The following is an 11,511-nucleotide window of genomic DNA, read 5'->3' as shown; positions in this document are numbered from 1 at the left end:
CAGTGCATGGGGCCTCCATCCCTAAGGCTACCTCTTGGCCCAAGTTGGCTGCTGGGGCTCCAGCCTTCCCAGGGTATGGGGACAGAAGGAGCAGAGGGGGTGTACCTCTGTTTCCTGTGGAGAACCTTTTCAGGTGCCCTGCTGCTTCTGCCAGTCTTAGTCACCTGGCAGTGTCCAGCTGCCCAGCAAGCAGAAAACACAGTCCTTTATGCAGGGGATAGGCATCCAGCTACCAGCAACTCCTGTGTCCAGGCAAGAGGGTGAAGAGATCAGCCATCAGCTGGCTGCTCTGAAAGGGCCATCACACAGGATGGAGTGGGACGTGGCATCCTGGAGTTGTCACCTGCCTGTGGGGGATGGAGCCCTGGGATGGAAGAGAACCTCCTTTCCCCATGGACCTGTATGCAACAGTGTCTACATGTGACAGTCCCTACAGACTACAGACCTCTGTGAATGACCTATTTGACCTCCTCTTCCTCCCCAGTTGTTACCACCTGCTGTCCTGGGTGCCCCTGGCTCTATGTCCAGACTTACCCTCCCCATAGAAATGTCACCCCCTTCAGGAAGCTTCACCCCTTCCCCTGATTAGCCTAGGAAGGTCCCTCTGAGTTGAGTGACACTCCAGAGCCATATGAATCTCAAGTGGCCCAGGGCAGAGACCTGGGGACGCCACAATGGGTCCTGGGTACCACTTTGGGGGTTTGTGGATGTCACTGATAAGTCTGGCTTGCTGGAAGCAGGGAGCGAGCAGTCAGAAGTGACTCCGCAGGTAAGGGAGGAGGAGCGTGAGGGCAGAGGCAGTGACTGGCCCAGCAGAGGATTATGGGACTGAAGAGGCAGCCACAGAAGCACCCTCTGTTGCCTCGTTGGGGAGGGGACCACGTGGATGAGGGCAAGAGCTGGGCAAGTGCTGGCAGGAAAGCGAGGACAGAAGCAAGTCCTGGAGATGGGGAGTGAGAGTCTGGGGGCCACACTCCCCAACAGTGGCCGAGCTGAGCTCATCTCTATGGGACTGCAGGTGGGGCCTGAGGGGTCTGCTGAGCCCAGGGTCCAGCGGGGGCAGCAGATCAGAGGAATAGCAGCCAGTTCTAGCCAGGCAGCAGGGTGGGGGTCATGGGGGCTCAAGTGGAGAAGCTGGTGAAGAGGCCAATGTAGACAGTGAGTGTACACAGCTCTTGAGGTAACTCTGGTTTGGAAGGGGGCAGCTGGGCTACCCAGGGTGGAGCAGAAGGAGGGTGTGGACATGTGGCCCAGTGGGGAAGAGTGGGTGAGGAGGGAGGGCACACTGGGAATAGGCAGGTGGCCTGAGCAGGCCGTAGGAGGGACGGTGGGGGGCCATGGAGAGAAGAACGTGGACATGGTGGGGCAGCGGGCTGCTGGCTAGGTGAGTGCCCTCTCCAGGGTGAGGCCCAGCTGCCAGGGAGGAGAGGCAGAGCTGGTCTAGGCAGGAGAGCGGGCAAAACTTTGAAGGTGGCAGGTCAGCTAGCAGCCCCCATACCTATTCTTCCCTCCTTAAAAGGGGGAAGTCACCACCAGCTTTAAAAACTACATTTCCCAGCCTCCCTGTGTGAGGAGTGGTCATGTGACCAAGCTCAGACCAATGTTATGAGCAGCTGTTTTACATGGGCTTCTGGGAAAGCACCTTAAAAGGAAAAGGGGTGTAACCCCTTCTCTCCTCTCCTTCCTATCTGCTGCCTGGAATGGGGATGTGATGGTCAGAGCGTTGCCCTTCATCTGGGTCCCTGAGGATGAGCTCCCAGCCCAGGAATGCTGTAGCACACAGTGGGATGGAAGAGGATTTCCAAGAACTCTGTGTAGGTGTCATCGTTGCCTGGGCTGCCAGTGGCCAGATTTCCATCACGTAAGAAAAAAATGAATAATCTCTCAACTTGTGTTCATTTGGATATTCTCTTTCATGCAGCCAAAACCAATCCTAATAGCAACGCACCAGAGTGCCAGCCATGGGCTGGCTGAGTGGTGTGGGCAGTGGCCTCATGGGGGAGGGGGCTCTGCCTCTGTCTGGGCTCAGCAGTGCCCAGGCAGGAGACAGCGCGGCCTTCGGACACGCCTGGATTTGTCCAGGTGCACACCTGCAGGGCCTGTGCCTTGCTTGACAGGAGGCAGAGATGAAAGGGGAGTAATCTGGGATGCGGGTGGATGCTGACACAGCCAGGACTGGTCCTAAGAGCTTGAGGAGGGACCATCCCAGAGTGCACCCAGATCTCGAAGCTGAGACAGCCCTTCGTAGCACTAACACCAAAGTGGGACCCCTATGGTGGGGGGACAGCAACGAGGGGCTAGGAAAACCACCATTCACCTCCGCCTCTAGCTCAAGTTGGGGATGCCGGCTCACGGAGGCCTGAGCACCGTGGGCCGCGGGGCGGACTCGCAGGGTGACTGTACCTGTCCTACCACCTCTTCTCCCTCCAGGGCTATGGTGGAGCAGGCCCCACTGAGCTCAAGCAAGGGGGACTTTGGGAAAACCCCTGCACCTTTGCTGTTGTCCTCCCTGCGCCCAGGAGGTGGAGGCTATGGCTTCTTGCTTGGCAGCCCTCAAGCCCAGCCAGGCTAAGTGCACAATAATGTTGATTTGAGTTTAGGCCAAGATCCATCTGGAACTTTCTGGAGCTCTGGGTCTCCTCTGTCAGCTGCCTGTACCCTGGGTGCACAGGCCTCAGTGGTGAGACAAGGGGTGTCCCCACCCCCTCCACCCTCTGCTGTTGGATTGCACAGACACATCGGGTCTGCTGAGCTCTGCCAGCTGGAGAGCCCTGCTCTTGGGCAGACAAGGCAGCACGGTTACTTAGAAAATTTCCTGCTGCCAGTGCTGAGCAGGTGGAGCGCAGAGAAGGGGTGGCAGGTGTGTTTGGGGGGGGGGGGGATTCTGAAGCAGAGCAACAGCCTTCAGGAGGCCAGCCCCAGTGGTGGGCAAGGTGGTCCCAGCCGCCTCTACCCCCAGCCCCACCGGCTGGACACTGCCCCTCGGTGGTCCTTTACCCACTAGTGATGGTGAAGCCAAGAGGGTCGCTCTCTCTGCTGCTGCTCCGGCAGGTGTGGGAGTCGCTGCCACCCACCCTTGCCGCGCCCTCTCGCTCCCCAACTCAGCCTCCGCTCTCCCCGAAGTGGATGCAGCTGGGTGCGAAGTGGGGCGGCTACCAGGCGCGGGAGCAAGTTCTGAGAGCTCCGCGGCTCCTCCCGCGGAGGGGACGCCGCCTAGAGAAGACACATCCCCGAGCGCAGCCAGCTCCCTCTGCCGCGCAGGCCTCGGCGCGGAGCAGTCACCGCGCCCCGGCACCCTGCTGCCCCTCCCGAGTTCTTCTCAAGTCCCGGCGGTGCTGCCCGAGGGACCCCTCCTCACCGCGCCCCAGTGCCTGCATCCCCGCAGCTTTGGCTCTCGCGGCGGGCAGCCGCCAGCTCAGGCGCCGCCACATCTCCCTTCCCCGCGTCCCCAGGGCTCCAGGAACCGTGTGCGGCCCGCACCCAGAACGGGACCCGCAGGTCGATGCGCCGGCCTGGAGCGCTACCTGCTGCCGGGCTTGCGGTCCAGCTCGGGAGACCTTGGGCAAGTCGCTCGAGCTTGGGGAGCCCCACCTTCCCTCTCCTGGGAAGCCACAGGAGCTGGTTGGTCCCTGCTGGGCCTGGGGGTGCAAGTGCCCGTCCCGGCCGGGCCTGCGGTAGGTGCCCAGAAGACAGTGTTGCTCCAGACCAGACCCTGCGCCCGGCTCCGTCCCGCGAGGCGTCCACCACCCCGAAGAGCCCCCTAAGGCTACACAGAGGAGGAAGGGGATGTCCCTGAAGCCATGGGCCCCAGGGTAGGAGGAAGGAAGACGCGGGGACCAGGGCCTCTCAGAGGACAAACTTAGTCACCCAACCCGAAGCCTGTGTCTGTGTGTGTGTTCCTGTGTGTTTGTGTCTGTGTCCCTGTGTGTGTTTGTGCGTCCCTGTGTGTCCCTGTGTGTATGTCTGTGTGTGGGGAGGGGGGCGGCGCCAAGGGAGGGCAGAGTTTGGCCAGGGAACACCGGGGCCTGAACGCAGTGCCTGGTCCAACGGCCCGAGGCACCTCCGACGCGACGAAGTCCCCACGGACGCGCGCGGGCAGGTGGGAGCCTGAGGAACGCGGTGCAGCCTCCTGCGGTTTATTGATTGAGCGAAGTTCAGCAAAGTGCTTCCCAGCGGGCCGAGCCCGGCCCCGACGCGTACAGTCCATAATAAACGTAAAACTCTTCTGTAGCAGCCGGCTGTGTACCGAGTCCACGACTGCGGCCGTACAAGCCCGTTGGCGGGCGCCCGTGGGTCCCCGTCCGCGGCCGCGCTCAGAGGTGCGGCGCGTAGAAGGCAGGCGCGCCGTAGGTCTGCGAGCCCAGCACGAAGGGCGACAGCACCGCCGGGCTCGACAGGAAGGGCAGCTGCGCGGCGCACACCAGGCCGCCGGGGCCGTGCGCCGGGTACCCGGCGGGGCCATGCATGGCGAGCGGCGCGCCCATGGGCGGCGACGGGCTGAGCGGGCTGAGGCCGCCGGGAAGCCCCGCTCCGGGCCCCGCGCCCGGCCCTGCCGCCCCGCCGCCGCCGGTTGGCGCGCTCGTGTCGGCGCCAGGGTTCTGCTTCTTCCACTTGGTGCGGCGGTTCTGGAACCAGATCTTCACCTGCGTCTCGGTGAGGCTTAGCGACAGCGCCAGGTTGAGGCGCTCGCACACCGACAGGTAGCGCGTCGCCTTGAACTTGTTCTCCAGAGCCACGAGCTGCTCGTAGGTGAAGGCGGTGCGCGCGCGCCGCGGCTTCCCGGACTTGGAGTCCGAGCCCGTGCGCTTCCGCTTTGGCTTCGTCGCCGCGGCCGCGCCCTGCGGGGTCGTGCCCGCGCTCCCTGGCGCTGCCGCCGAGGCCCCAGGCGGGACAGGGGCTCCGGGCGAGTTCCCGCGGGGGCCGGGCGCTGCAGCCTCGTCCACCGCGCCGGGGGGCGCCTCCGTCTCGGCCGCGCCCGGGCAGCCCGACCCGCGGGCCGCGAGGCCGCCGCCGCCTCCCCGCGCCTCCTCTGCGCCGCGCGCAGTCTCCGCGTCGGGCGCCTCGTCGTCGTCGTCGTCGTCGTCGGGCGCCTCGTCCCCGCTGTCCGCGCTCGGGCTGCGGCCGCCGCCGCCGCTGCTGTAGCCGCTGGCCTCGGCCTCGTCCGCCTTGCAGGGGTCGCCGGCGTCTGCGGGCGGGCGGGCGGAGAGGATAGGACAGTTAGGACGCGGCGCCCTCCCTTCCGCGCGCTCGTCCCCTCGGGCTGTCCCGACTCGGGAAAGGTTCCCTCCTCCAGGGTCGTCGTTTCTCTGTCTTAATGCCCTCCTCCTCTTTTTCTGCCCTGCGCTTTCGTTCTCCTTCCCTTTTCCCTCGGCGCCCGCCCGCCCGCGTCTGCTCTCCATCCCTGGCTCGTTCCCTCCTCTCGATGCTTCCCTTCGCGGCGTCTGCCCGAGCCGGGCCGGCCGGTGCCGCGCGCGGGGTTCACGGCGGAGTGAAAGCTCCGATCGATCCACGGGGCAGATACAAACTTAATTAAACTCATTTTGTGTAATGTACAAACTAGTTAACGGCCATTTAATTTATTTCGGCGTATATTACCCTCCAATTACAGAAAGGCGTGGGCCAGCCAATTACCGGGCATTGCAGAGCCAGCGGGCCAGAAGCCAGGGGTGGGACTGGAGCTGCCTGTCGGGAGGGGACTTTTGGGGACCAACCAAACCCGGCCTCCCTGGCCCCACTTCCACCTCAAGCCGCGGCCCCTCCGCCCTTCCGCTGAAAGCCCGCAGGCCTGGGTCCTGACCAGAAGGTCCTGGCCCCGCGGTGGGTCCTGAACAGAGCTAACTTGCGGGGGTGGGGGGGATCCGCGTCCCCACTAGGCCCAGTCTGAGGGGCAGCCCCGATCCTCCAAGCAGAGGCCCCTGAAAGGCTGCATTTCCAGTGTGGAAAATTTGGAAGACAGAGTCTGTCCTAGGGAGGGCCTGGGAGGCCATCTCTGCAGACCGCACCCCACAGGTGGTGGTGGTTCCTGGGCACGTGGTGGTCACGCAGCAACCCAGTCAGGCACCAAGACCCCGCTGTTGTGTCAGGTTGGCATCAAAAACCCAGGCAATAAATGTGGAATCGTGGGCCAGCAGCCTTCCCCAGGGCAACCGGAGAGCTTGCATGGGAATCAGCAGGGCAGGTGTGTGGGGGTGGGGGGCACCCACACCCCCTAGCAGGAGCAGGCTGTCCCCTAGGGGATCCTGAGAGCACCTGGCCATCTAGCTTTGCCTTGTTGGAGGTAGTCGTTGGAGGAAGACAGCCTGACCAGGCTACCCCTGGAACCAAGAGACGGCCTTCCGCTGGGATGGGCTCCCCATGCGGGTGGAGGCTCTGGGTGGAGGCTCCCAGAACCCTGGCTAGGCCAATAGCCTGATAGGTTCCCCTCCAGCCAAGCTGGGTTTGCTCCTCCTTCATCTCCACCCCACATGGAACCCACCAGCCCATGTACCGGGAGGGCCCTATGCCCCAAGGCAGCGACCCCAGCCCTGTCCACCCCGCACTCCCGTCCCTGCTCAGCGGAGGGCCTGGGAAGTTGGAGGGAGGAAGGGCCGGAGGAGGGGGCACCAAAAGCAATCAGGAGCCGGTCGAATGCAATTCTCGATCAATAGCGGCCCCTAATAAGTGTAATAGGTTTTAATCGAGTAATTATCCGAATTTTGACCCTATAATTTAGATGTTCGGGGGGAGTTTGCAAGGTGCTTGAAAGAGATATGCATGCTGCCGTAATGGGATATCGACCCGGCCGGGGGCGCGGGCCGCCCCATTACCGGCCGCTTTCCGCCGCTAAGCACATTTCCCCTTAACTGTAATCGAAGGGATTTAATTGTTTTTCCAGAGATAACCAGCGTTTTGTCACAATTAGTCTGATTTGTCCAAAAAAAAAAAAAAAAAGAGAGAGAGAGAGAGAAGGAGAAGGAGGAAATGGGGAGGGAGGCCTCCGGCGGCCGCGGTGGGGGCGGGGAGGTCACGAGCCCTCCGCCTCGCAGGTCCCCTCCTCCTCTGGCACCAACTACCTTCCAAGGCCCGCCCTGCAGCCCCGCAGCCCTGGGACCGGCCCGGCGGAGCCATCCCGGGAGGCGCCGGGCGGCCCCGGCCCCGGAGTCCGGGTCGGACGGAGCCCCGCGCGCTGCGAACTTTGCACTGAGCCTTGGCACACGGCTGGCCCGGCTGGCCCGGCTGATCGAGGGGCCCGGGAGCGTAAACGTAGAGATGCGGCCCGTCCCCCGGCTCCCGCTACCAGAGCGGGCCGCGTCCTACTCACGCGGCGGCTCAGCTCCGGTGGCGGCTCCAGCTCCTCCGGCGGCGGCGAGGGCGCGGCGCTCCAGCTCCTCCGCGCGCGGCGGGCGTCCCGGAGCGGCAGGGACCGGGGCGCATGGGGCCGGAGCGCACGGGGCCGAGGCGCACGGGGCGCATGCGGAGGGCGCCACCGGGCCCAGAAGCACACAGCGGCGTCTTCTGCTGTTAAACTTGTGGGGGTCCAGAATGTCCAGCACCGAGAAGGAGGTGGGGCGCGGTGGCGGGCCAGGGCGAACCGCCCCGGGCCCTTCGGGCGCCGCGGGCACCGTGTCGCTGGCGGCGAGCGGCGGGGGTCCGGCCCGGGGAAAGGCGGGCAGCTCGGCGCGCCCGTCCATGGCGTCCCGGGCGGTGGCAGCGGCGGGAGTGGGCGGTGCGGGCCCCGGGCCGGGCCCGGGAGGCGGCGGCAGCGCCGGGCCGTCCCCGGGAGCCGCCGGGCCGCTCGCGCTCATGCCGGCCTCCCGCCGCTCCGGCCGCTCGGGCCCCGCCGGCTACTGGGCTCCCATCCCCGGCGGCCCTGGCGCCGCCGCACGATCTCGCGCCGGCGGCCGCGGCTCGCCTGGCTCTCGGCACCGTGCCCCGCACTCCGCCACTGCTGCCCGGCGCTGCCTCCGCCGCCGCCTCAGGCGCCCGCCGCGCCCGGCCCGCGCATTTATGGCGGCCCGGCCGGCGGCGCCCACGCGCCCACACGCCGCACACACGTGCGCCCGCAGGCGGCCGCGGGGCTCCGCCGCCCTCGTTAGCGCGCGCGCCTAATTGGCTGCGAACGGTCCCGGGCGGAGGAGGCGGGCCCCGCGCGGGACGCACGGACGGAGCCCCGGACCCGACCGACAGACGCGCCGCCCGGAGCCCGGGTGCGGGCCGCGAGCGGCTGTCGCGGTCAGCGGCGCGTCGCTGCGCCTCTGCTCGTCCGGAAACGGTGCGCCTGCCTCCTGGGCGAAGGGGAGGAGACAGCCCTGGCTTTTAAATAATTGCGGGATCAATCGTTGGAGGGGCTGCGGAGGCCCCGGGGCGCACGGGCGGGCGAGCGCTAAGACTTGGCTGGGACATCCCGGCGCGGGACGCGGCGCCCAGGCGGCCTCTCTGCGGGCTCAGGGCGCGCGGTCCCGCCACTCCGGCGGTCCCCAAGGCTCCGGCGTCCCTCAGCGGCTGGGGCGGGGTGGGTCCTGGGGACAGACTCGGGGTGTCTTCCTCGCTTCTTCAGCCCCCTCCCACGGGTTCAGTGGACGTCGGTCCCGCCTCTCCCGGTCGCTCCTGCCGGGGTCTCTTCTCGTGGCTCCGGGTCGCTGTCCCTCCAGCCCCTCCCGCTCCCGCCCCTTTTGCGTCGTCAAACTAGGGCCCGGCCTAGTGTCCCCGCGAGGGGCGGGGCCGGCGGCCCCTGGGTCGCTCATTAGAAGTGGGATCGAAAATGAGGGAGGCTGGACGGCCCTCCCACCCCCGCCCCCCAAAATGGGGACCGAAGAATCCTACACACAGCAGGCGGCCTACATAAAAATCGATATGCAAGTAAAGGGACACATTACGGCAAACTCTTCCAGCCCCACGCCCGGAGAAAGAAGAAGGCCCTCGGTCCGGGTCTTTATTTGTACATATTTCTCCACAGAAGCGATGTTCGCACCACAGGGCCCTGCGGCCCTCGGAAGGACCGGCCAGCGTCCGGCGTCCGAGGGTAAGACCACCGCTGCTCCTGGGCAGCGCCCTTCCCCCTTCCCACAGCAGAGCAGGCGAGCGCTTGGGCCGCTGGTGGGACCCAGGTGGGAACCGGCGGTGGGAGCGCGCGTGCGAGGGTCTTCAGGGTGTGAGGCTGTTTGCGATGGGCGCGGGTGTGTGCGCGGGCGTGTGCACGAGCGGTGTGCGCGCCACCTCTCACTGCGGTCCCCGGAGCCTGCTCCGCACACAAGGACGGGTCCTTTGCAATTACCGCGGGCAATGATCCTTTGGAAGCAGAAATTAAAAGTTGGGAGAAATAATGGGGGACCAATCGGCTGTAATTTGGGCCAAGCTCGGACATGCTGAGCCTCAGGGAGGCTGGGACTGGGGGAGTGGGGGGGAGGCGGGGAGGCAAGGCCTCCCCTCTCCCAGCCCATCCCCTCCCCCGCATGCTGGTCCATCCTGAGATTCTAATCAGACCCACAACACTGTGTCCTTCCTTGCCAGGACTTGATTATTCTTTATCTTTAAATTATAAATCACCTCTGGGGGAAGGAGGGTGGATAATCTCTCATCACAGGGAGGTAATTATCTCCTTCCCTCCCCCACCTTCCTGGCGGTACTCTTAGGCTCTCTCTACCCCTCCCCCAGCTAAGTTTGAATATAGATGTGCACACCCCATTCACACACACACACACACACACACATACACATACACTCATTCAGGAGGATGCGCCACATCCAATCCCAGATTCATTCACGAGCACCTAGCCACCTGGTCTGAGGCGCAGGAGCCACAGAGGCTCTCAGTGCCCTGCAGCCAGCCTCACCTGCACCTGCCAGCTTCTCGATGGTATCAGTCCTCTCTTTAAGTCTTTCCAGGAGGATGGCACACAGGGCCCCTACCTGCAGAGTCCCTGAGCTGCCACTCTGCCCTCTGAGGCACAGGGTGAGGTGCGCTAGGGCAGATCTTCAGTGCAGACCTTTGACTTGGCTCTGGGTGGTTGAGTTTCAGTGTGACCTAGAGCATCACGACCTCCTCCTGTGCGTGCTCACACTCCATGCCACACACAGTCTGTCCCTATCTACCATCGGTGACAAGGGGGGGCACAAACATGGCAGTCACTACCCCCACACCCGGCTGGGTGGGCAGGGGCAGGGTTTGGGTCTGCTTTTGCCCCCGTTTTACACACCAGACACCTGCAGGTGAGGAAGAGAAATGGGATGCCTCTTGGTATAACTTTTATTCAACACAAACCCACATAAAATGACGTTTTATATAATGTCAATATAGTGTAATGTATGGTAAATAGTACTAAAGCATAGTAAACAGAATACAGTATATTAAATATGATACATGCTAAGCATAATGAAATAACATGTTTTAATACACAACCATATATTCACACACTCAGCACAGCAGGCTGTTCTCCCTGCTAAGAGGTGGGGATTGGTTCAAGGTTTAGTGCTGCTTGGACAAAAAGTGCTGTGATTGTCCTGGAGTTTGGAGTCACCAATATTCTCCTCCTTGGCTCTCCTCTCCCCTCTCTTCGCTGTGAACTGTCTAATGGGAGCTGCAGCCATCAGAGTAATGAGCTGCAGAGTCTGACCCAGGGGAATAGGGGCAGGGCAATGGGGTGTGAGGGGAGGCCTCCAGTGCTACATAGAGGACCTTGGGTCATGTTCCTATGAAAAGAGGAGGTACTATATGAGGACAAGGGTCAGGGAGATCATGACATATGCTCCTGCCCCATGCCTCCCCCATGTCTAAAAAACAACCCAAGTAAGTCATGGCGTTGCACAGCCCCCATCCTACTCTCTCAGATACCCGGGAACAACCCTCCCCTCCCCCCAACTTTAACTCAGAGCTTCCAGGGCTATAAAGACGTCCTTTCGCTCCTAATCACAATTGATTGTCAATTAGACCCTCATTTGTGCAATCTTTGCCCATCTGCCATATCGGGTTATCTCCAAGCCACGAGCTTCACTTGCGGGGCCCCAGGTGGGCACTGACAGGTGAAATCAGTGCCTGAGATAGGGATGCCTCTGCCTACATGGTGGACAGGAGACACCACTTCATTGCTAAGCCTCCACCCCCTGCACATCAGGAGGACCAGATGGGGTCACTGGGAAGCTGGGGGAGGGGCTGCACCAAAGCAGGAAGCAACATGGAACAAGTGAAGAAATCTGGGAGAGGGACTGGTGGTGAAGTGACCCAGGGAAAAGTAGTGGGTGAGGGCTGAGATTATGCAGAAGAGGAAGGGAAGGAAGAGGAAGGGGAGGTTTTTGAGGGAGAGGGGCTGGGGAGAGTGGAGCATCCAGCCCTTTCAATCCATGGCCATTTCCTCTCCCCACATCGGGGTTTTTGCAAGTTTGGGGTGTACAAGAGCGGGAGAGGCATTCCCCTACTGCCACTAACTTGTCATGTGTTTATGAACTCCCTCTTCCATGTCTTCTTCTGTCAATTATGGAGGTCGGATTCTATGTGATCTTTAAGGTCCCTATACCTTCCCCTTGTGAGTTGAATGA

The 11,511-nt window shown here is 63.1% G+C and overlaps 1 protein-coding gene across 1 annotated transcript; it reads right to left on the bottom strand.

Moving 5' to 3' along the window:
• Positions 1-4,313: 4,313 nt before the first annotated feature.
• NKX1-1 (NK1 homeobox 1) lies at positions 4,314-7,784 on the bottom strand. The gene is made up of 2 exons (XM_059154478.1): positions 7,301-7,784; positions 4,314-5,185 (listed from the first exon to the last, which is right to left on the bottom strand). Exons 1-2 carry the CDS (start codon positions 7,782-7,784, stop codon positions 4,314-4,316), a joined length of 1,356 nt encoding a protein of 451 aa, XP_059010461.1.
• Between the last annotated feature and the right edge of the window lie 3,727 nt (positions 7,785-11,511).

This window comes from Mustela lutreola, chromosome 1 (genome assembly GCF_030435805.1).
Source record: "Mustela lutreola isolate mMusLut2 chromosome 1, mMusLut2.pri, whole genome shotgun sequence".
Taxonomy (NCBI): domain Eukaryota; kingdom Metazoa; phylum Chordata; class Mammalia; order Carnivora; family Mustelidae; genus Mustela; species Mustela lutreola.
The sequence above is the reverse complement of the archived record's forward strand: the minus strand, read 5'-3'. Positions and strand labels throughout refer to the sequence as shown.